General features: G+C 37.4%; 1 protein-coding gene across 1 annotated transcript; it reads right to left on the bottom strand.

Moving 5' to 3' along the window:
* Positions 1 to 760: 760 nt before the first annotated feature.
* Positions 761 to 24,840, bottom strand: LOC139144905 (protein yippee-like 2). Its single transcript, XM_070715732.1, has 5 exons — positions 24,681 to 24,840; positions 12,371 to 12,775; positions 3,036 to 3,079; positions 1,773 to 1,881; positions 761 to 1,289 (listed from the first exon to the last, which is right to left on the bottom strand). Exons 2-5 carry the CDS (start codon positions 12,473 to 12,475, stop codon positions 1,197 to 1,199), a joined length of 351 nt encoding a protein of 116 aa, XP_070571833.1. The 5' UTR covers positions 12,476 to 12,775; positions 24,681 to 24,840; the 3' UTR covers positions 761 to 1,196.
* Positions 24,841 to 26,296: the final 1,456 nt, after the last annotated feature.

Genomic DNA, 26,296 nt, shown 5'->3' with positions numbered 1-26,296 from the left:
AACAGAGTATCAACTATGAACACAGAATACTATACCCCAACTTTTCTTTTTCCCAAAAAAATTATTTGGTCCAGCTAATGGTGTTTCACTGGTAATTGGGTTTCTTTTTAACCTAAGCTTTGATCACAGAGAGGTTAATAGCAATCTGGCTGAACATCAAGTACAACAGGTATCTTATTTCTTTAAAGACGGCTAACTCCATCATACAATCCTTCAAAGACTACATATATATACACAAAGAAAATATGATACTATAAGTGGCATACGGGCGCAGTCTTAACATGACTGGTTCTTGTTTGGCTCGTATACCGTCTCCCTTATGTACTATCTTCCGAATCTTTGAATTCAAAAACATGTTGTGGCTCTGCTAATTTCGCTACAGACAACAGTACACCTTCAGCGGAAGCTTGACACCAACAGCTCATTTCATTTTCTGCTTTCCACTTCACTTTCTTTGCATTTTCCAGTTTCAGTCCACATCCATGGACATGCACGATGCACAGCAAACAACCAATCAGATGACTGCTTACTGCTGAAAGATCCTCGCTTTCGCGTTACACAAATCAACCAATCACATGATAGCTTACATTTTTGAAGCTAACTTCTGTCTCTTTTAAGTAAATGACACCATCCATTCTGCATGATACAGAATATAAATATTTGCACTTCAAGGTAGTTTCATTTTCATAATTCAGTTTCTGTTCACATTCTTTTTTCAGCCACGTGTTCCAGACAACTTCTCGAGATCACGTCATCATGACTGAACAAAAAGCACGTCAACAACACGTTCCTTTTTTTTTGGTGTGTTTTCTCAGTGTGTTTCTCAAACTGTCTTTATAAATAGGAAATAGAATCTCTTCTTTAAAAACTTCACATAAATAAACTTTTATAGCAAAAAACTAAACAAAAGAAAAAAAGGTGACAAAAATTCTCTGAGTCTCCTTTTATACAGTTGACAAACAGTGATCGCGGTTCTTCAGTGCAACAGGTAATGTCTGGGTACTGGCATTACAACACCATAGGAAAACACAGCGACCACAAAAGCCCGGACAGGCAGAACTCACATTACATGTAATGTCAACACAAGCGAATATCCACTCTCAGACAGGCATAATTCCTTTAGTAATGTCCTCTTTGTCTTTTTTGAGCGTTTCCTGTTGTAGCCATTCCAGTGTTGGGAGGATGGGTGGGAAGTTTCACGAATCCCAGCCATTGTCTTTGATCATGTGAGCCAACTCGATGATGTATTTGCCTTCTTTGTACTTCTGACTGGTCTCAAAGGCATGCTCCTGCGGTGGGGAAAAAGATGAAAACAATACTTGTTTACTTTTTGACGATAATGAAATATTGTTGTTGTTTCCTGGAGTTCTTTTCCTTATTATACTTTACAGAGGCTAGCAAATCAGGTGAGCTGCGGTCCCTGACTTACATGACTGAGTTGAGATCCCTGATTGAGCTTCGTCCCAGAGAATCAGCTGAGATTCCTGAGGCGAGATCCCGGACCTGACTGAGTTCAGACATCCCTGACCAGGCAAGGGACAATGCAGCCGTTCAAATATTGATCAAGTAAAAAGTTCCGGAAAACATGAAAAACATGGAATGTTGTAGGAAGAGAAACTCTCAAAATAGATGATATACAGTTATCTTTATGTTTGATACCATCTTTAATCATGAACATGGAAAGTGGAAATACAGACGCATGACTGATCGTATGATCTCTGACCCTTGACACTGGACATCATCAATTTCAAAAATTTGGCGAGAATACTTACATATTTCCATCCCAAGGTAGTCTTACAGCATTCACAGTAAATATCGGCAACAGCATGTAGGCCGGTGAGAAGAACTCTTTCCTCTGCTGGGCCACAGCCAACATTCACTCTGTATGCAAAAAAATGAATAACGATGATATAAATGACCAAATAAAGACAATGCAAAAACGTACATGAACAAAACAGTAAACGCTTGCCATCAAAAGAAATAAATAGAAATTTGGGTTCGTCATTAACAACATGCACACGCAATTATATGTGTTTGTGTACATGAATGTAAACAACATACAAAATTTAATGGACTATTTACCATAACGTGGAAAATGACTTTTTTACCAATGCTACAATTATTTCACTTTTACACATGTATTTTAATATTTTACGTAAGTGGACTTCATCCTAAAGTATATTCAATTCAATATTTCACAATACACTAGTATTTTATAATTGCGTGGTCAAAATGTCTGTTAATTTCAAAGGAGTTTTATGCAACAGATACGTCCTGTCTATTTGTATTGTGTGCTGACAATGGGCCATGCATTGTGAGCATAAGTAATTTGTGTTTGTCAAGAAATCCAAAATGCTGAAGTTCATATCATTCTTCATTTGCTCAGTTCAAACAGCTGCTGCTGGAGTGTTGGAGCAACATGTTTGCCACAATTTCTTCTATGAGCGACTGCTCTCTCACCCCCTGGCCGGCTTGCTGCATGCACAACCATGTGTGAATTTGATTACACCACTGTCCCTCCACCAATGGTGGAGGGACGGTGATTACACTAAAATTGAGTCCCCAAAAGTCAGCTTGTTCAGTATCAAACTAGAAATCATTTCAGAACACCTGGGAAAAAAGCGTCTGCATAATTTGCAGCAATTCATCATATTTAGAAGACCACCTGGATATAAATGCTGTCCTGACATTGACAATAACTCACTGAATACACAAGTACCATGGTTGGTAACTTAATCACATCGAGACTTTAACATCTGTACTTATGAAATGCACAAAAGTCATGAAATTACCCCATGTACAAGACAACAAATGATTCTGGGTGTGACATCAATATATATTTGCTTTATAATGTCAGCAACTCGTAACACTAAAAAGTCCCTGGTTTGGGATCTCATTTTCATCGAACTCCCTTTCTGGGATTTTTTTTGTACACATTGTAATCACAAGATTCTAATTTCCTGGTTCCTCGAGCACTGGTGTGATCTGGGGAGACCGGAAATCAAAGTGAGACACAGGCTAGCTGAATTACTTACACCGAGTTGAAGAGATAGGCACGACCTTGACTACCCTGGAAAGACTGCAACAGAAATGAAAAAAAGGTCGCTGTTAATCACATTGCTATGCAACTAAACCACTGCATGCTCTCTTAATACCCTCCTGTATACTTTAATCCTTTGCCCAAGTTCATAAGTCACCACCAGGTCAAGTTGCATAAAAACCAGTGAAGTGCAACATGTCCCGTATATTGCATTTTAACAACAACTTTAACATTTGAAGGCCCCTGAAAACATACATGTACATGCTCTTCACATGATTTCTATTGACTAAATCTGCTATAACATACTATGCACAGTAGGTGAAATACGTACGGCTTTCTGCTCGATATGCCTGGCATGTAAGTGTTAAATTTTAGCCTACTTTCTCTAAGTTAATAATTGTGTTACTTTATGCCTTACTTAGCGATAGCACGGCTGCTACACTGTTGATATTTTAGCTTTTATAGCTGGGATTAACACTTTGCATCGCAAACACACTTCAAAATGCTATTTATTTATGGCTTTACTGTCTCTAGACAACACTAGATATCATTACGAATCTTTTTCAGCTGATATTTGAGATATTTTTGGCTGTCATGAATAATGCATAAAATACTGTATGAAAATTTTAGCATACAGGATAACTATTGAAATCATAAACATACATTAATATAAATTATTTACATGCGATATTTTGCTAGAAGGAATTTTACCAACATTCAAATTTCATGTCACATTTTGCTATTCACATCATTTGAATGACTACCAAACAAACTGTGTATTCCCTGTTTACATGCAAGAAATGTCACATGAATGACTCTAAACCAAAGGTTGACCGATTCTGTGATATTTCTAAATTTTGTAACCATCTAAAAAATACAGGAAAAAATTCTGTTTCTGTCATCTTTAGAGATTTTCTGCTTTCCATGTTCTGGATAAGCTGTATAAAATATTCCAACACCACAGTGTGTGGAATGACCATGGCAGAGAAATGCAATGGAGAGACTCCAATCTCCTAGCTTTGATACATTTTTCAAACACAATATAAGACACACTCCCATACACTTCCCTGCTCTAAGACAACACATAGACTATGATGGATGACACTTTAGGTGTGTAGGTTGAAGGCTGTGTTTATTCTATGAAAATGGAACTGATCGCATACTAATATTTTGCTGATACAAGTTTCTATTTACACAGGCAATCGATCAATTTATCCTGTACCGAATGCTAGAGTACTGTAAACTGACTAGAAATAGAATGCTTGTAAAGATCCACCTTGCGAACAATTTTAATTTCATGATTTCAACAGGTTTTTCTATACATTCACACTACCATACGCATTATTGGGATTAAGCTTTAGCATTTCTGCATACTTAAGGCTCAGTATCAATCCAATTTGTCTGCTGGTGTAAACCATCCCACACATTGTGCAGCATGTCCTATATTCAATGATCGATTTTCACATGTACAAAATGCTCAGTACCAGCAGATTTTGGATGTTCTATTTTGCGGCCTACAGTTACCAATGCAATTTAATTTTAATCATTATTGATGTTATTATGGGTGTAGGCTTTGTTTTGGTGGTGGCGTAATCGGAATCTCTGCATGTAAACATATTCTGTCTGCAATATCAAGTTACAGCTCAATGTAATGTATCTGTACTGTATGCAAACAGAAATATATACACGGAATTTTAGTCCCCATGCCATCGCCACTATGACATTCTCCGATGCCAAAAATTTCCTGTCAAAAATTCGTTTGTGTTCTAGAATTCCATTTTTGATCAAATATGACCTAATTTTCAAATCAACTATACCACTAAACTGAAATTTCAGGATGTGCAGATATTTATCAGATTTTCTTTTGTTTTTGTTTTTTGTTATTGAAAAGTATAATTTGTAACTCACTTTCACTATCTGCGCCATATCTCAATTAAACTGCCTATGAAAATTGTTGGTAATTTATCACCCTACAACAAAATGGGTCGCAGTTAAACGGAAGAGTAAAAGGGGCAATTATATCGTGGTTATTCCACTTTTTAGAGGGTAGGTTGACTGTTATTACAGATTCACATTAGCGTCAGTGCAACACAAGAGGAAACAATGCAATGAGTTTTACATCCATCTCATTTCTGCCAATTCCTTCAAGTAACACTCATATAAAGGGCAGTGGTTGTAGGATAAAAGATTATTATTATTGTAATTATTATTATTATTATTGTTGTTGTTGTTGTTGTTAATATTATTATTATTATATTATATGATTATTATTACCATAAGAATTTATTCATAGCATTTTCGATATCAAGTAATTTAGTTATGTAAATGTTTCGCTGTAGAATAACAGATTGTCTATGGTTTAAATACTAGATGTGGTTCCTTTGCATATGTGGCCTTCATCAAAATGTTACCCTACGGGGTTTTTTTTGGAAGTACCACAGCAAAACCTCCTGTACATAAGGCCTACTATGGACGCTGCATTTGTTATTACTAGATGATGTAAAAACAGCCTCAAATATCACACTTGTGTTATCGTCAATCATATGCAGCTGATCAGTATTTTGGTACACTGCGATGTCACAGTGTCTTGGTTCAGTGGACAATAATCTCCCACCATAAACACAGTAAGCCACTTATGTACAAGTGTGAATTGGCTTAGTCAGAGGGGAGGTTTACAATAAAAGACAGCATATGCCCCTTCGAGAAATCTTCTGAAAGAGCGTGGTCAACAATATACATGTAGATGAGTTCTAAATCAATTCACCTTCATTAATTTAAACAAATACATGCTTATCTATGGGTTTCACATTACAGCAATATGTATACCTGTACATGTATACTTCTATAAATGCATGCATGACATTCTCTCTCTCTCTCTCTCTCTATATATATATATACATATATATATACATATTCAAAGTTAGTTGACTCATGGACTCAAACAAAATTGAAATATTGACAAATTGCAAAATTATTTCTGACAATACCATCCAATTGTTATTCTCATCACATAGTAACATATTTGCTTTTATGAGTCACTGAACTCATCTCTCATCTGTATCACAGAGATTTGGTTTCAGTTTACGACGCTGCAAAGCATCCCAATTCTCACTAGTTTTTGCATCGTCTGTCTTCATTTCCCAGACTGGATTATTTCAGATTTTTCCCCCATGGATAATGCGTAAAAGATGAACGCAGGGACAATCTGGCGAGTGTTTTTTTCTCTATGTGACAGGACAAGATGTATGAAATGACAGGGCCTGTTTTGCGGGACAAGCTATTAATATGTGCATATAGAAAACGATGGTTTGAAAGATTGCATGCATGCATTATTGATGATGTCTGCAATACAACATTGAAAGCCATATATTTAGAATGAAATCCACTAGTACAGGCGCAATGTTCTCTTTAGAGAATATCTGTCAATTATTTTTTATTTTGTGTGAAAATGAAAATGTGTGAACCCTGGATAATGAAACTGACAAGCCATAAACAATTTACATGAGTCGACCTTATATGGTACTCGGTACCTGCTGCAAAAAATGATTTCTTGCCATGACAACAAGAAAAAGTGTTTTTTATTGCATGTGCAATTTTTTTTTAATCATAACCTTGGGATGGAAAATATTGTATTAATCTTGTTTTACAGAGAACTCGCTCGTTCAGCCGTCACCATGGTGATGGCAGATTCTGTCTCATACATCAGAATTCAGGGAAGCCATTGTAATGTTGTGAGACTCATGTCTGGGGTCTTGCAATGCTGACTGCTCGTCTAATAGGCTCCGTTAAAATGTTGGGTTTCTCAAAGTTAAAAAGAAATTACTGAAAAATCTTCTGAAGGGAAAGACACTAGAAATGCTGAACAAGTTCATTTGAGGCAGGATTTTTCCCATACAGTTTTAACCTGTTCACCCCCAATTCCCTGTAAACAGAACCACACTCACAGCATTGATAACAACGGCTTTAAGCCAAACCGCGACTAATGTGCAGCGTCTCAGAAGCTTTTAGCCAGTTGGATGGCTGAAGCTCATTGTTCTTATTTCTAAGTAGCTAATTGGAAACGCCAATAAGGTTGAAATTAGCCATAGTTTCAGACTTTGTAAGTTGCTGAGAATAATGCCAATCTACTGGTCACATACAGGCATCTGACACACTGCACATTACCAGAACCATGGTGGCAAAAAGGTCAAGATAAGAAATCCATAACTTAGCCTGTCTTGGGAACCTTTGATACTTCTCACAAAATACTCTTTCTTCTGATAACGAAGTCAATGTATCACAAAAGTAACAGCTACTGAGCTAGATCGGCTTGTCATATTTTCATTCTGCCATCTTTGTGTGAGGGTTGTGGTGGGTTGGGAGCTTACCACTGAACGTGTAGACAACTGCTTTGGGTGAGACTACCAACTTACAAGTATCCGTCCAGGGGTGACAATACCGACTTGCAAGTATCTGTCATATGAGACAGCCTGCCCTGGGTGGATCGAGCAATTATGGATGACATAGACAGATTGCCAAGTCTTTTTAATCGATCTGTTTCCACAGTAACACCACTATTGCCATGGCAATTTCTGCACAGGAAGCAACAGTAACGAGATGGGGAGGAAAATGTGTACTAGGGGATCTTAAATCATCTTACAGATAACAAAACATCCAAACAAAGAGGGTGATTAGGACAAGCCTTCAGTAATTGCCGATACCTTGTATGAATCTCTTATCTCAAACGGGCTGTATGCAATTACACATTACAGAAATGACTTCCATACCACTCCATACATGTGAAGTACCGGGTGGAATATGGTCTGCCTACTGTATATCTCGATTGTGAAAGCCTTTCCCAAGGGAGAAAATGAACCATGGTCTATCGTCAACAGATCTCAAAACTTGTAGACAGCAATGAAAGCTGCTTGCATACGTCATATCAAAAGATATTTTGTGCACAACCGCAAGTATACTTCACGCCAGCGCGACTAGACAATCCTGGAGAGTGTACAATGCTGAGGACATGTATGCCTTAAGAGGTTTACCTGCTGCAAGGAAACTCTCCCATCATTGTGAATAAGTCTAAATAACTCTATTTTTAGACATTTCTGTGCTTCATGATACATGTATGCACAACATTGCTTTGTCATTGAAACCTTCATTGACTGAAACTTTTTTCATAAATTTCCAAATTTTCTTTCTGCTTCAAAAATCTTCTTTTACAATTTACTTTTCAAGACCAAAATCAAGCAAATATCTAATACAATTGTTTTTTTCTTTTAGAGTACAAATTTTTTTGAAATCTGTATATATCTAATATTGAAATAAGAGAATTTTGTGATTTAATTTACATACTTCATATTTTTCATTGTCTATTTTTCATTTTACAAATTATAGATGAGTATTTTAGAGTAAATTATCTCACCACATATTAACCTGTCCACCCAAATTCTCTGTAAACAGTGACACTATTCTGGGCGATAGACATGTAATTGTGTACAATGGCCTACATGTTAAACACAGAGTTTCACTTATATGAATGAGTACTGTGTCTCTAATCTATAATCTCAGTGATTATGCTGTATCTCTTGAGAAATATCAGACACACACAAAGCATATGTTAACCCAGGTGTAACTTTCCAATATGCAAATATCTCAATACCATGCAGATGGAATGGATCCACAGGGACTTGGGAAGTCAGCGGCATCTGCCGTACTTGAAACAACAAACCTGATCATATTCATGTCCCTCTGCATTTTGAAGTCAATGTGTATCACAGTATTTCTTTTCTAAATTGATTCAGATGATGAATGTAGCAATGAAAATCAACGCACATCACAAAACTGATCAGTAAACCAAACTAACTCATATCACAATCTGAGAACAATCGTATGCCGATAGAAAAATACCGCAGCAACGAAATATCTTCAACTTTTATGTCTGAGGCAGAAGGAAACACTCAATGCCAACCTCTCTTTGTGTACACAACAAATGAACAAAATTAAAGTGTATGCATTTATACTCATGACAACTATAGGCGGTACACAAATATTTCTGCTGGTAATAAAATATCGGTGTACCATATTTGAATTGTAGTCAGTACATATTTGCATCACATCTCCACTAACAACATCTGGTCGGTAGTGTTGTTCATGTTGAATGTGCCCACTTCAGATTATGCCCTTGTACACAGATTGAAAACAAATCTACAGGTTCATTTATCACTGCGTATTCAGAACAAATATTGGGATTCTGGGCACGTTTATACAGATCAAGCCTCAGTGAATATTGAACAGCAAATCTAATAGTCTCCAACTGTAGTAACCTCAAAATCATAAATCCTTGCACACAAAAAGCTCACAGGATTTCGCTGCTGTTTGGGAAAATAAACTCTTTCTTGAATTTTTGAAATCACAGAAATTTCTGTCTTGCTCACAATCTGCAGAAACTGTGAACCATACATCATATTTTGCGGAATGAATATATATATATATATATATATATATATATATATATATATATATATATATATATATATATATATATATATATATATATATATATATATATATATATATATATATATATATATATATATATATATATATATATTTACAGACGTCGCATTTCAGAGAAAAATCATCTGAATTTGGTTTGCTGATGACGGATGTCTCTTCAAATTTTCACAGGTAATCATGACTTTAGGCTGGCCACAGTATTACTGACTGGCAACAAGTATATCATAAATACTCTGTCAGCCTTTACCCTGATATGCAACACTATTCAAAGGACACAAAGGTTCACAGGAGGCCAGTCAGGCTGTGCATTTCTGCGTCGACTGCAATAACATACAAAGGTTCATGGGCGACATGACTGATGGTATTATCCAATCATCAATAATTTCATGCCAGAGCAAAGGTCATTGCACTCTGCTGAAATTTCGTCTCCACAACAAAAATTGGAAACTGAGAATTTTTTCCTGAACTGTGATCATGGAAAAAGCTCCACATTAAACACTGCTCATGGGAATAAAGCATCCCGAAAATATGAAACTATGGAAGATGGTTTGATCTGCATGTACATCAAATATTGATCACGCTTTTAAATCCAGTATCTTTATGGTACTTATGAACTGTAAACCCCTTAACAAATTAATCTTAAGTCAAATTTTGTTATTAAGTTTAAACAGAAATGAAGAGCAAAGATTTATAACGCATTTAAATTATTACATACCCTACGTTTTCTTGTTACATCACAAGGAAAATTTAGCATTTTTGCGGACGAGATAATACAAGTAGGTTAAGCAGATGTAACAGGGTTGCATGCTAATGCATAATTTACATAATATATTGTTTTACAAGAAAAATTTGCTTCATTATCAAATTGTGAATAAATTACTGGAACAAAATATGAGTATTCAGAGCAACAAAATCCAAACAAAAAACCAAAGAGGGTATTACGTTCAGTTTTGCTTATTTGGCTTGATTATTTCTTGATTTTTGTGATTTTTAACTTTAACAATTGTCAAGTATTGAGACACATGCAGAGTTGTTGGCTATGTTACAATAGCCTTGATATTTGCTCCTGAGATCAAATAAATCACAAAATCTCAAAACAGTGACACAGACTGTAGGGTGTTGATAAAACCATCTGGTGGAGACACAAATATGTTTGCAAAATATTTAGTACACTGTTGAAAAAATGTTTACACAGTCTTAGAACACATGTTGCTTGGTTACAGGCTGCAAACAATTTTAGCGCTTGTTGACAAAATTGCTCCTAAGACAGACAATCCAAATGGTCTGTTCAGAGACGTACAGAATATAGAGCTGTACACAACATAACAAATCATGGTTGAGAGAGGAGCTTCACCATTGATGCAGTGATTTGAGAATATTCCTCTACCAATTACAGAATGAACAGGTCATCAAGTAACGCATCATGGATAACACTGTTTCAAATAATTTGTCGAATGATTTCTGAATTTCACACTTATCCTTTATTTAGCAGTTTTCTTCAAAGAAATTTCATACTTTTGCTTTCGAAAAAAGACACTGGAGGAGCGACACGAATACTAATATACAATTTGCATAAAACAGAAACTGTAAGTTAACAGTAATTTGCATCACAAAAGATGAAATATAAACATCATCCATCACATTCACAGCAACATAGTACCAGGCACATTACCATTTCATTGTACAAATGTTTTACAGGTTAATCACAGCATGTTAACATGATGACATCTACACCATTACAAAACTACGGTATCGAATGTTCACGGTATTATTTATATCAGTTAATAAACTATTGCATGTAAACTTTGACAAGCACTAATGATGGCATCAGTGGAGTGATCAGGTTGCCAGGGTTACCAAATAAATTCATATTCGGCTCAGGCAGTCGACAGGTCAATGGATAGTGCAGCAGACAGCAATTTTACAAATATTTGCCATTAATAATATTAAACCAAACGGGATTACAAATTATGCTGCACTCACAATGTTGCCACTGGTTTTGATTTTACAATGCACAGCTTCATGTGCATACAACCGTTCTAACCTATCATTTGCAGCAGACAGGCAGAAATTTGTCATTGATGGTTTAATGACATCGAAGGTAAATTAATCATTAAATTTATGACCACACTAAGTGCATTCTGCAGTATGATTAAAAATTATTTGCACTGCCCCAGAAATCTCTAACTCTCTGCTATTCTCTGACTCATACGATGTACTTGATATCTGCACATTATTCAATCTGTCTTTTGTCTCTTTTAGCATCGGTATGTGTTTTTCAAATACTTTCTAGCATTCCGCTCTGCTACAACGCCAATGTGGACAATCCAGTCTAATGCCCATCATATCATACTTCCATGGCGATCCTAACACAGTGCCAACAAATCAATATTTGAATTTCTTTTCCATATTGTTATATTTTCTTTATTGATCGGCTTGAGTTTCAGTATCTATTTGTACTACACCATAGCCAAATCAAACGGCTCATTAAATACACAGTTTAGAACTGATATACCGGTACAGTAACACTGACACAAAGTCTATGCAGATATGAGAGAGCTTGATCATACATGCTCAGAGTCTCTGTGAGTACGTTTTTGCAGTTGAAATTTTGCATCTCTAATTCTCAGCAACATCCCCCAACCCCAACCTCTCTCTCTCTCTCCCTCCCTCTCTCTCTCTCTCTCTCTCTCTCTCTCCCCCCACTTCTGCCCTTCGCCCAATTTTACAGCTGTAATTTTCTCTCTCTCTCTCTCTCTCTCTCTCTCTCTCTCTCTCTCTCTCTCTCTCTCTCTCGCTTTTGCTCTTTGCCCAAAAACTTCAGCTCACCTTTGAAATAAGCTCATCATGATTGGCCAGATGAGCTCTGCAGTGAACACAGCTGTACTTGCGATGACATTCAGGAAGGTAAGCTTGAAATGTCTTCTTCACCATTTTGACACTTCACCTTGATATGTAATGATCACCTTAAACTTGGCAGAACATTAAAACCCCAAATTTTTTTTAATTTGTCCCTTCGAATGAGTAACAAAATTCTCACGCCAGGCTCTGTCCTCTGTTGAGGTGAGGCTAAACACAGGTTCTGCCTGTGTATGTCGAGGATCCAAGCCAGTTGAAACGAAAGGCTCCTCTTATGTAAAGAGATGACACATAGACTGATGCAGGTTACTATGACGACCTCGTCTGTCGGCTATTACCAGTCCAATGAATCACATACGCTAATGGGCGGATGATCTGTATGGATGGAAAGGGAAAATGACATATAAATCAGAACTGACTGCACTGGACAAATTCATGAATTCCAAGGTACATGTATTGCAATAATAATCACGGCTGTTTTCTCCATCCACTCTTGACTAGAATTGAGAATCTGAGTTTTTTTGCTTATCTGGCATGGAAAATACACTACACTAATTGAATGATGTTCTCTGTGGTTCTAAAATGATGTACAAGACAGGATGTAGCCAAGGTTGCCATTACAGAGATGTTCTATTTTGGCCAAATGCTCACGGACACACGTTTCATGCTGTAAGGACAACCTGAAAGTATTTCTCCCTGTGCCAGCTGATTGATTGCCATGGAGATGAATGATAGTCAATTGCATGAAAGGAAGTGGTGGATATCTGGAGTAATAAACAGACTGAAAAACAGTGATCTGAAATCCTTCAGCATCCCTTTGTCTTGATCAGTCCTGCCAGGAAAAAAATTTACCATTTGAATGAATACCACAGAAGACAATGGGTTATGCACCTTGCACTTTTTACATACTGCCAGTAGGTAGAGCCCTTTTTTTCTCAGCTAGGATTGACTGATCTGTACAAAGGGAACTAGGGTAAGGGAGAGCTGGAAAGACTGAAAAGAGTATGAGGAAGTATTGAGACAATATGCATGCAATTAATTTATACCGAGTGGGTTTTCAATGGTGAGGACCTGTACAAAGGGATCTAGGTTAAAGTGGTAATATAGCACAATGTGGGTGTAATCTGAGTGTGTATGCTGGTCCAGCCATGGCAATGACCATACTGATGAAATTCGCAGAACTTTTTTAACTTGTTTTAATCATGGCTTGGAGTAGGTGCTTAACAAGACTGATTTGGGGGATTGATATTAAAGATCACATTCTTCCTCTTTTTTCATGACTGGAAAGAGCTTCACAATGTGACCTGGCTGGAAACATTTCAGAAACTGCAATACAAGGTTTACACACTATTTGCAAAGCCAAAAACATATAGAATTAACCAATTCTTGCGTTGCAGAAACTCAAGAACAGCAAATCACATTAGTCTTCTTCTACCAAGCTTACAGACTTTAACTACCCAGTACTGCAAAGGGTCATTATAGGTGTTTCATAGAAACTGCAATATTTGCTCAGGATGGAAACAGCCCAGCTGGTCATGACAACACAGGGATTTTTATCCACGATGTCTTATCAAATTTTCTGCTTCTGTCAGCAGTTAGCATGCATTTTATTGTGTATCTTTGTGTTCTAAAGCTAGCATATGTTTGACTTTAATGACTGGAGACTAAAGACACAAGACAGAAATCTGTCATGACTCCTGTTACCAGATACCAGCATAGGTCATCCATGGCTAAATTGTCAAGCTTTCATGCTGCCGTCAGCTATTTCAACAATGAAGAGCAACAGAAAATAGAGTAGGTCACAATCAGATGAGCAAAAAGTGTATCACAGTTTGCACGTAAACAAATTTATGCATGCCTCCTGCACACTTCAAGCCAAGCATGATAAAATTTGACCCTTGAGAACGTACAGAGCAAACCTGATCAGTGGCAGTATCTTAATTATCATCAGTGAAAAGTGATAAGTGAGATGAGTTGACCATGAGATGACATGATTGTCATTGTAATTCAGTCCAATTCACTTTTCCTTTGTTACGAAATCTTGTTGAAAATGTGCAACTCTCAGGAAAACAAATATGCGTCATTTTTTCTGTCAAGTACAATCCCAGCATGCCCTCTGATTTAGATTACTGAATTCTCTGCGCAAATTTGGGAATTTCCAGGAATACTTTCCAATCATGCTCTGAACCAGCAACTGTTACATGACTTTCTTGACTTGAAAGCCTTGATTCAGTGGTGTTCATAGAGTTGGCTTGGACAGTTCATTGAATATTATCCTGTAAATATCTCACTTAGGCAGCGATTAATATTTACTGTAAATGCATAAATCGCCATAAATATTACAGTATATATGGTCACATTTCCTTGCACAGTTTACAAAAGGGAGATTAAATTTTATGGTAAAACAATGCGAGTGAAACTCAATATACGGGCATACAGTAACTCACTGGGACAGTCCCATTTAATCAATTTTCTGAGAAAAAAATCACACCACCCATATTTTTTGCTATTCTGCACCAATGACCTTTATCAGCTGTTGGCATATTTCCAATAATCGTTCTTCATCAAGGATATGATAACCAACCGTTGTGACTGCCACAACTGCCGGAGAAGGACATCAGAACAGTGATCACCATGACAACCACATGTGTTACCTTTTCAATGTATACTCTCATTAATTAATGAACCTTGGTGCCATCACGGAGCTTTAAATTTTCAATTTTAGGAAGTCGACTGGCCGCATGTCTTGTCTTAAAAACACAATCTTATGTAGGTTGCAAAGAGGCTCAGTATCATACATATCCTTCATATATCATGAGGTTATAGTCACCGCATGAATGACATCATGCGATTTTACTGCAGTCACCAGACTACGGGGTAATTCCCTCTTATCATAATCCAATGCTGTGCTGTGGTTGTCTGGTCTGCCAAGAACCAACGATCAGTGATACACGTACATATGTCACATATTCTTTGCGCTTTCCACTCTTTTCAATAAGTTTTCCAATACACACAGGTTTTGTAAAAAAATTGCTACCAGCATCAGCTGTTGCACTTGCTTTCTCATTCATCAACAGATCTGCAGTTTCTAAGCCTCCAGACATTCCTATTCATGACAAATATCCAATTTAAACTTGTTGCCTCTGTTGACGGAATGAGGAAAGCAACTTGCCCAAATGTGCAGATTCAACAACACAATGAAGTTAAAAGCTCAAATAGCTGTTTGCAGCTTTTTGTACGTAAATGGCCTACGGGATGAGGAAAGCTTCTATCCCGGGATGACGACCTTTACCTAAGAGCTATCACTTTCACTTCTCCAAAGACTGCCACAGAATCAGCAAGTCCTTCAGACTGAAAAGGTCAGCAATTACTGGACCCTTTTCCACGCTGTCAGTTCTCACGCAATTCACTCCGTGCACTGTTGAATATTTACCGCAGCCTCTCCTGTCATTGGTAGGCTAACTTAACAGGCAACCCGTAATTTGCACTTTATAGAATCACACAGAACAAAATTTTCATGCAATCAACTCTATCTTGGTATCAGAAGATCACAGATGAGCTCATAACACAACTAGTATAATCTCCAATGCTGCTACCACATGCAACTTGTAAAATTTTAATATGTGCAACTGATTTGTCACACGGATAAAGGAGTTTCGACAGGTTATCAATTACCTTGAAAGGCACCAGGAAGTGAGACAAAAATCAACTTCCCGTTTGCAAAGTTTTTGCGAAAGTATAGCAAATTGTGCTCAAAATAGTACGCTTTCAATCTCAACAGCAATTTTCAGAACCACTCTCATAAATTTCAAACTTTGTGTTATCGTTTAAGAACAATTTTCAATACGCCTTTTGAACAAAGAATCATTCTCTCTTTTTATCACACAATATTCTACGTAATTATGCACGTCTCTGAATACTCCAAACAAATTCAATGTTGTGCCAGATTTTGCATTTGTGGATGTCATTTAAATGAATATCGTATCAAAAGTGCATATTCAAACCGCTTTTCTGCCAAATACTTATAGTGTAATCTACAGTCAGATTTCTGTAACTGCAATGTTATCATCACACTTTTCCACTTTCTTATCACAAAATCCTTTGCCTGATGAAAGTCACCGAAACCTATATGATAGTTATTGAGTACATGAATAATTTTGCTTCTCCTATGAGTTAGGATGGTTGGATCAAGTCCTTTAATGAGATATTTCACTTTCTTAATCTCTATTGGATACCCTGAATATAAACTGAGAGCCTTCCTTTAAATATTTTAACTAAACACTAATATTTCTTCCAACATTCTGGAAATACATTTTTAATCAAAATAATTGTTCATCAAAATGTTATCTTTACAACAGTGCTGATTCAACATGGTCGAACTCTGCATAAACTGTATACATTTTAACATTCAGATTATACTGCAGAACTAATAACCTAAATTCACCACGCATTACAAATAAAACATTACGCCTGGAGCTAGAAATATTTTGGTTAGAAATGGAGACTGCCTTAGATCATGGATTAAGATTATTTACTGCTATTTTTAGTGAAAGGACAGCAAGTAAAGTCAGTGAAATCTTAAGACAAACTGACCTTTATAGAGAGATATGCTCTTTCTGAAACCTTTTTTTCTCAAAGATTTCATGAAGATAGACACGCAGAACTGTCAATGAAAATTCATAAACAACATACCATAAAATCTTGTGGTGGAATAATGAAAAGAGAACTTAAACATGTATGAAATCAAGAAGTGTCTCTGGTCAATATTTGGTTATATTTATTTCCTCTTTTTAAATTACAAGATGTACGTCTGCTATTAGCTTTAAATTCAGGATGGACTTTGGTATTTCTCAATTAGAAATTGAAATCTTGATTTCTCGATTAGAAATTTAATCTGACTGACAGATATTAGATTTTGCCGTGCTTTCATCACTGGACAAGCATTACCGGAACTTGACGCTTTTTCATCACAGAAAAATTCCATACTGGTATCTTGGCTTTCAAATATTTCATCAGTGCCATAAAGAAATACTGAACATGAATTGAAGCACGGTATTGAAGTGCTGTACATGACTTATGAATGAAAATACATTTTTACACTAGCAATACTAACTGAAGGTCATGGGTTAACCGAGTACAAAGAAATACATTCTCAGACGCTACCTACATGTATATCTGGTAGACATTTTAATTTCTATAATTGTTTGAAGTGGGTTTATTTTTGCTTAATCGATAATCATTGCTTGCATAAGTTGATACATTCCAGTCATCAGTGTTTATAATATGAAGACACTATAATTCCCTATGCATATATGGGCATTAATTCTGAATCCTATAAAAAGACTTCCTATGGTTTTTGTTCTTTTCAGTGCTACGTCATACATCTAATCAGTAGCTTTGCGTCAGTCATGCAACAAACCCTTCATTAACATCAGAAGATGAAAGCAATTAGGAGAACCAAATTGGGGCAGTAATTGGTCACATGTCAACATTGCCATAATAACCGTGCTTTGTTGAAGCACTGTACATTACATGCTAATTACTAGACACCGAAATATTTGCAAACAGCTGATGCAGTGAAACTATTGACAATGGAAGAAAACTCCATGACATACTCACAATGTCCCTCCTAGCCCGCATCTCAATCAGATTTGCCAGGAAAATAATGCATATATATGTTGATGTCTTCACACAAGCATGTCAATAATGTCTTCACATGAAACAGAAAATGACGTCCTCAGAAAACCTTTCCCCTGGCTACAGATAATTATAGTTTCTCATTTGATATGACTTGTCACTTGCGATATACAAAGGATTGTCACTACATTTTGGCTTATTACCTGTCCATGCCTATTAATTAGCATTAGTGAATATACAGCCCACGTTTTCCTGTCTGCGTTGTAGATTCAGAGCATCACGATTATCTGGTATAATTTTTAACATACTACTGAATTAATTTCCAAGTTTGTGAAATTTTTTTCATGTTGATAGAAATCGATGTTAGGTATGCAAATTGTCTGCCCTACCATAGACCCTCGAGGGTCTATGGCCCAAACATGTTAATTGCAATGTGCTATACTGCCGTCACTGATGGTTTCTGCATACAGGCTGAAAAGCCCAGCAAAGCCCTGTATACATTATTGCAGGCAATGTTGCCCTAGTATGTGATTAGATTCAGAAAACAAAATCTGTTACCAGCTTCACAATACCCACCAGTGTCTCCTCTTTGCAAATTTACAGCGTAAACTGATGCTGAATGAAAATGGGGCCGTGGAACTAAGTCTTTTGGTCATAATATGCAAATGGTAATGACGTGAATTGCATCAGGTATTTTCCTGTATATATGTGTACTTCATTTTGCAAAGTTTGAACTTGTAACTTCTATCTCAGTGTTCGAAATAATCGGTGGCAATAGTGGCATTTGCCACCAAAAACTGTCAGTCTGCCACCAAATTTTTTTCTGGTGGTATTTTTCTGCCACTAAATTTTGGGTCATCATGTCATCGATCCTACGGCTTGAATGAAGGAACACTGAAGGAACACGCGTTGTCTGACGGCGAAAAACTCATTAGCAAAAAAAACCAAACTAACTGCGACAGTTTGGCATGAATGAAAACATAGCGTGAATCCAAACTTGTGATTGGCTAATCTCCATATCGATGACAGCAGCTTTTGTACACTTGACATGTTGTTGCCCTCTGTGATAGCCGCATTTGCAGTCATACGGCATGAGATAAAAGCATGTTGTGACATTTTGAAAACAAAGCCAAACTGCAGCCTGCATGAATTAAATAATAATAAATACTTGCAATTCATTAGCCAGCACAGGGCTCAAAAATTCCTATCACCCGACGCCCGTGGCTAGTCAATTTTGCGTTCGGGCAAGTCAATCAATATGCTTCCCGTCCGGCGGGCAAGTGCACCAGCGGTTGAATTGACTAAGCTCTGAAAAGCTTGAAAACGTATTTCATTAGGTTTGTACACGCCTACAATCATTGTAAGTCCTTCAATTTTCAGAAGTTTTTTCTGAAAACCCTTGAACATCCGCCCGACATGCAAAATGATCGTTCTTGCTGTTGTAAAACACAAAAAGTCATAAAAATAGAGTTTTGCGACATGTTCTCCTCCGACGACACGGAGTGAACTCACTGTTTTGTATGTGTGCCGTAAAGTGGTATGCTCTTGACAGTGGTAGCCGTTCTCTTTGTGCAAGTGTATGAGTCGTATGACAGTCTCTTTGTGCAAGTGTATGAGTCGTATGACAGTCTATCGGCTTCACGCGATAGTGTAATTGCACCATGTGCTTGGTAAATGGATGTAAACTTATTCGAAGCCATGGATCTCGGCAATGCTTACTGTTCAACGTAAATCAACCCCCAGTTGAAAAAGTACAAGTTCATATCATAGTCGAAACGGGCTCAGTCGACCAAGGAGGCCACATATTGCAGCTACGTATTGCGTGAGATGCAGACAGTTTCAAATTACGTGACCTTGGTTGTTAGGGATCGGCTCTCACTTAGAGAAACAAATCTGCACTGAATAGTAACCAAAACGAAACTTGAATCTGCTCTCTTGACGAATACATTTATCAAAATAAAACTTTGAAGGCCTGCTGTGCTCGGTGAGCAAACATGTAAACAGGTAAAAGGGTTGCAGATGTACATGTGCGTATGCATTGGCAGATAAACACTAGCAGAGCAGTTGTTTGTGATCTCAGCTTGATAATAAAGAGCAGCAGCTAGCCATGCACATTGTAAATCACACAATCTTATTATCTCATCATGCAAAGATCTTAATTTGGATTAGGTTGTGGAAAAATTCCAAATTCAAAGATGTTTCCTAGATGGCCAAATCTATAGAAAGGACTAAAGTATTCTTATATTTCTTCTGCGACATTTCAGATTTGGTAATATTCCTTCATTTTAACAAGATGTAGTTCATGTTTGAATCTGTTTTTTCACTCTTTGAATTCATTTCATATGGCCAAACTCTTGCTCTCTGTTACAAATTACTGGTACAGTTATTAGAAATTTAGGGCAAGTAATTTTTCCTCTCGGGCAAGTAAAAATGAAATTCACGTGTCCCACGGTTAGTAAGTTTGAAAAAATTTTTTTTGAGGCCTGCAGTATGAGTTGACTTTTTGTGACGTGTACTCACCATATTTTCAAGAATTTATAAATTAGAATGAGTATGTGGCAATGACAAAATGTTTTACTATACCGATCACATGATGTGTTAAACTGCCACCAGATTTTTCATAATTGCCACCTGATTTTATATCCGGTGGCAAACTTTTGCCACAAGAAATAAAAAAGTATTTCTATCCCTGTATCTACACAACTACAAGCGCTTTCACACACATCGATGTAATTATACATACCTAAAAACCTATTTCCATCACCAAATATTGGACAATGAACACTCTTACAAAAAACTATCGGAGTTGAACTTCATACAGCCCATATGATGAAATTTCTGACCAAACTGAAGGCAGTTGATTTAATAAATGTGGGATCCGTAAACTATTTTCACTATTGTAAAATATTTTTGGTCTGAGTTGCAATATTTGTTATATCCAGTATATATTTTAACTCCCACTTGATAAAAGAAATCAACAAAAGAAATAAACTCATCACAAAATATCATAAAATTGCTCATTGATCATGTTATGCTTGGGTGACTAGATCTAGGCTGATAGATTGGTTAATCTCATTTTAATGAGGAATACTCAATAGATATTTCATTGCTTTCTTTTGTCACTTTTTAAGACAAAAAAATAAAAGAACCAACCTATTTCATTTGTTGCTGGCAGCCATCCATGGCCAGAAACTCTTTGTTTCGACTACAGCCCAGACAAAGACTGGCAATCTATTCTGGGTTGTCAAAGCCTGTCTGAACATGGCACTTGTCTATTCAATGACACACTGCACCAAACAACAGACTGTCTGACCAGCACTTTTCTCTGTTTTCATGGCATGTGCCACCAGACTAAGTCATCAGATAGGGCAATCCACGTAACCGCTTACCTACACATGACTGACATAAAATAAAATGACCTTTGCTGGATATGAAAGACAAACAAAGAACTTGCTATGAAGCTTGCAACTTGGGCATGGATTTCAACTCTTGCCATCAACCTTGCTACACTGTTGAACCCTTTTGTTTCAAACATTAAACTTCACCTGTGCAAACCTTTATGCTGGTACATTGACAAACTGTGAGGCAGTGTAAGTCAAACCTACCAACCCCCTGTAAACAGTACACTCTTGCTATTTAGCTTTACTGTTTGGTCACGAGCGTCATTTCATTCTCAAAAGCACGGCAACTGTGGTAAAAAGGGCCCACCGTCACACAAGATACTCGATGCCAGAATTCATAGATCCCATTCCATGGCCAAATTTGAAACTCTCGAGTCTCATGCCGCACAATTCAAAAAGAATTTAGATAAATGGCTCCACTACGATCACGGTATTTCTCATTCAACAGGACCATATCAGATCATAGACAGTCTAGCGGAAGATCTTCTGTTTCTTCAAAACATTCAAAATAATACCATTCTGACATCAAATTATTTAATGCAGCATTGTCTAATAACTTTTCCTCAAGTCTCTTATGGCTTATAACAATGAAGATGACATACAAGAATGATCTCTTTCACAGCCCCATATCTATGAAAACCTCCTGGGAAGACAAAAGCAAATCAACCTTGTGGAAATAATATAATTTGTTGCAAATGTCTGACAGTTTATAACAATCTTATCCTTCAAGGATAGATCAACAGCTATTTTTGTATCACCCTGAATGACCTCTTTGAAAACAAACACCAGAAGCCATGAACCTTTTATCCTGGCAAAGGCCACCAAAAGATTGCATGTCAAGATTTGTTATGGATCACACTGCAGGGAAAGAGATGAGTTCCCTGTGACCTCAGCACAGGAAATCCCTCATCAGGGTGTTATTTACATAGTCTCAAGCTGGCCAATGTTTTCACAGAGTAGCTGACCCACAGTTATCATAATGAGGGGGCAAAAAACATCTTGGGATGACAAACAGTTAACTATCTCCCTATCAAGCAAATAGAAATTTGGCATGGTAGATTCACATGTTTTATTGACCAGAGTTCTGCATTTTATTGGTAGCAAAATTGTATGACTCTTCTAAAATGAGAAGTTGTCGGACAAAATAATACAGTTGTGGTCCTGGTATCTTGCTCTTGCACTAATTCTTGTTTACACAGATATTTTACATCCTGCTGTCAGTTAGGTTGAAACTTTAATTGATCCAATATTTGCTAAAAGCACTGAAGAATATCTCATTTCCACCTTCATGGTACAAATGACCAAATATTTAAGTGTTCAACAGTAAAATATGGACCTATACACAACTGCCAAAGATAAATTATTAAAAAAATTTCAGTTCAATGTATCTATAAAATTTTGCACCTTTTCTGCAAAATTGTGACTTACAGTAGTTTCTGGGAACAAATTTTTATATCTTGATTCATTTATATGTAGGGCCAATCGACAGAACAATCTCAAATAAGCCTTGAAAGCAACCACGAAACAAGCTAATGCAATCTAAATATTCATGAAAAGCTCAACTATGCGATAGATAGACCTGAGCATCTTGACTTCCCTATTACCATCTGGCCATGGTGAGCTGCATCATTTTTTCCTTATCAAAGAAAAAATGCAAATCATATTTGTACGGACACTTTGCTAGGTCAGACAACAATGTTTTAGACAAGGTTGCCCTTTTGACTGATAATGCGAGATTCATCAGATATGTTTCCGAGGTAAACAAGTCAATTTTTCATGTTGGAGTATTTATTTTAGGCCAGCCAATGACCAGTCACCGGGAACTTCCCCCTAGATGGATGACACTGATAAGGTTGCACTGTTCAACCCTATGACATCATTGTGTTTTTCTGCGACCCTTATCGAGTGGCTGTCCAGAAAGAGGACACTATACTGACACAACAATACTGCTCTCCTTTTTTTCTTCGCAGCCATCAGAGTAACCACCAAAATATTGATGAGTGCGTGTGACGAAGGTACAGGGTCTTTCTCGATAGGATTTAATCGTAGGGTCCCTTTTCAGACAGCAACCTGGTCTTTTATGAAGTCTGGTTAATATTTAACTAACGCCAGATCAATAACAAAGGTCTTGTTCACAAGGGTCCCCATAGTGTCCTCTACCTCTACTACCATAGCATGGCTCGATTCGAAGAGAAAACAACAAGAATTTTCACGAAAGCGTAAACAACATAGCTGCAAACGTGATAAATACACAAATTATTTTATCTGTTCATACTTGCAACAACAAAAGAAATTATTCAAATGTAGACACAAGGCTGTAAAACCCTTCCCTCATCTGTCCATTCCAGTTCATCATATCACTAGGTTGGCTTTGGGCTTCCTCCTAGAGAGACAGCCACGGATACACACTATCAAAACGGGCAGGAAACATGACATTACTCTGCCTTGCTGACCGATGACGACAAGATGTACATCTAACAGCTACTGCTTTGTTCTATGCAATGGACTACTTTCTTCCTTTGTAACATCTGGCAAGCAGACTCTCTTGCAACCTCGACAAACTCCCCTGGACTGCTTGTGATATAAAAATTGTAAAACATTCAACTGGGAACAATACTCTCCTACATGAAAGGGTTTATTTTTAATTCTTTGTCAAAAGAATTGTGAATTGTATATTATGAAAACACTCAAGTTGTGAACCAGCCTATTATTGTGACGCTTTGGACGGCACTTGTATTTGTGGCCTTCAAAACTTTGGCGTATTGTTTCCTGATCGAGGTTATTTTTGTTTGGGCAGAGTAGAAAATCACGGGTGATCCTTGACTATAAAAACGTGAGGCCTGCACAGCCATGCGTTAGACGAATTTTGGGCTAATACAAAATCCCTATACTGCGTGAACGTTCATCACAACAACAACAACAACTGCAATCCGTTTCCGTCACCAGCTGACAGCAGATATTCGTTCTCGCTTCTCGGCAACGGTCGGCGCGGTCGACGATCGCAACCGAATGTGATCCAAAGATAAAGACTTCAAGTGGTCGCGAGCTCATCGATATTCCAATATGTAGGTGTTTTAGTAGAGTTACTACCCCGAGAAAAACGAAATATGTACCGTCACAACAAAACGGGCCTGAACAAAGACACGCTGTGCGAAATAACACGATATCGAATTGACATGTCTGCCATCACATCACAAATGCAATCTGTTGTACTTCGTACCGTAAGAAAAAACTGCACTTACCGATCCAAATATGGCCTACATTCAGACAAATGGAATAGCTGACAACATGTAGGGATGATATCACACTACCCTCGACCAAAAGCGACTGACTTAACCGAACAGTTAACAGAAAATTGCTGCTGCTTTCTTCTTCACGAGCTCGTACCTGCAATGATGTTATGGGAATACTTTAGCGCGGAGACGGTGTTTATTTCACGTCCACGGAAAATGTATGACGACATATACCATGTGACTGGGATATTCCAAAGTTTTGGAGATGTGTTATGTTTTATGTTACTGGTTTACAATAAGTTACTCAGGAGAAACAAGTGTGTTGATGACACTTCGATTTAAATATTCGGAAAAATATCAATATCGTTGGGCTCTTCTTATATATTGAGTGAAAAATATAAAAGTTTTATCGAACGCCACTGGGCAAGGGAGACATCACACCCCTTGGATATATGTAGTTCGGTTGGGATCCCTTTACTGACCTAATGCAAATTTGCGGGTCATGTTATGGTTAAACTGGACGTCATGTACCAGTGTACTGAACAGGCTAGCTAGATCTAGAAGACAAATGTGCATGAGAGACAGTGCCGTATCCAAGCCGTTTCGCGGTCTATAAATCTGTGGCCTGTTTCGATTACATTTCAGTGAAGTCTTTCAAGTGCGCAAGCACGCGATACGGGAACCGTGGTGCTTGCGTTCCCCGAGAGCTCTGCATGCATACACAACACGTTCGCACAATGGTTGGCGACGTTTACAAATGACAACAGAATAAGTGAAACCGTAACATGCAAAATAATGTCATCTCGTAATTTCTCAGGGGAACGGTGCACGGTAAGTGTGTAACTGGGAAAAGAGAAGGATTAGGAGGGGGCAGAGGACGTCCCAGGGGGCACATCTGCCTTTGCCATCGGACCGGCCGTTTGTCAGCGTGCTCAGCGTGTGGTGAATACCGTTGATTCAAATACCGACTCAAATACTGTTGTGTAGGCCTGGGCCTAAATCATATAATGTATTCATTTTACTTTAGTTGCCTTGTATACCATGGAGGTAAAAAGAAGATCATATTTATCCAAAGTAAACAATAAAAGGACAAGAACATACAAAAGTTTTGGTGACGGAAACATGTGCAAATATCACATACAACGTCAGTCACCCACATCACAACACACGTACATAGCGATTAAAAAAGACAGGCTTACTTATAGAAGGTACAACAATTTAAAGTAAATACAACAATGACAGAAAAACAAAATGAATTACATGTCTATGAAGGTCTGCATTACTACAAAAGCAGCGGATGGCCAGGTGTTTTTTAGGAGATACTTGTCCCAAAACCATTTGAAAAAAAAAAACATGAAACGCGCCAAACTCCCCTATCACGTTCACACCAGTATGCTATCACTGAGAACGATTCATTCCAGACAAAACATTTTCGACTTCCATCCTGTAGTGAGAAAGATAAACGCGCGGCAACGGATGAAGTTGGGGTAGGGGGATTTCCGTGTTTGTGTTCGAGAGAGATTATTTGTTGACATTTCTGGTTCATCAGGACTGGGAAATTACGTAACTTCGATGTACTTTGGTGTCACAACTGATCATGATCAAGGTCTCCACGACACGTAGAA

Source organism: Ptychodera flava, chromosome 12 (assembly GCF_041260155.1).
Source record: "Ptychodera flava strain L36383 chromosome 12, AS_Pfla_20210202, whole genome shotgun sequence".
NCBI classification, from domain to species: Eukaryota; Metazoa; Hemichordata; class Enteropneusta; family Ptychoderidae; genus Ptychodera; species Ptychodera flava.
This window is presented reverse-complemented; position numbering and strand designations above follow the sequence as displayed.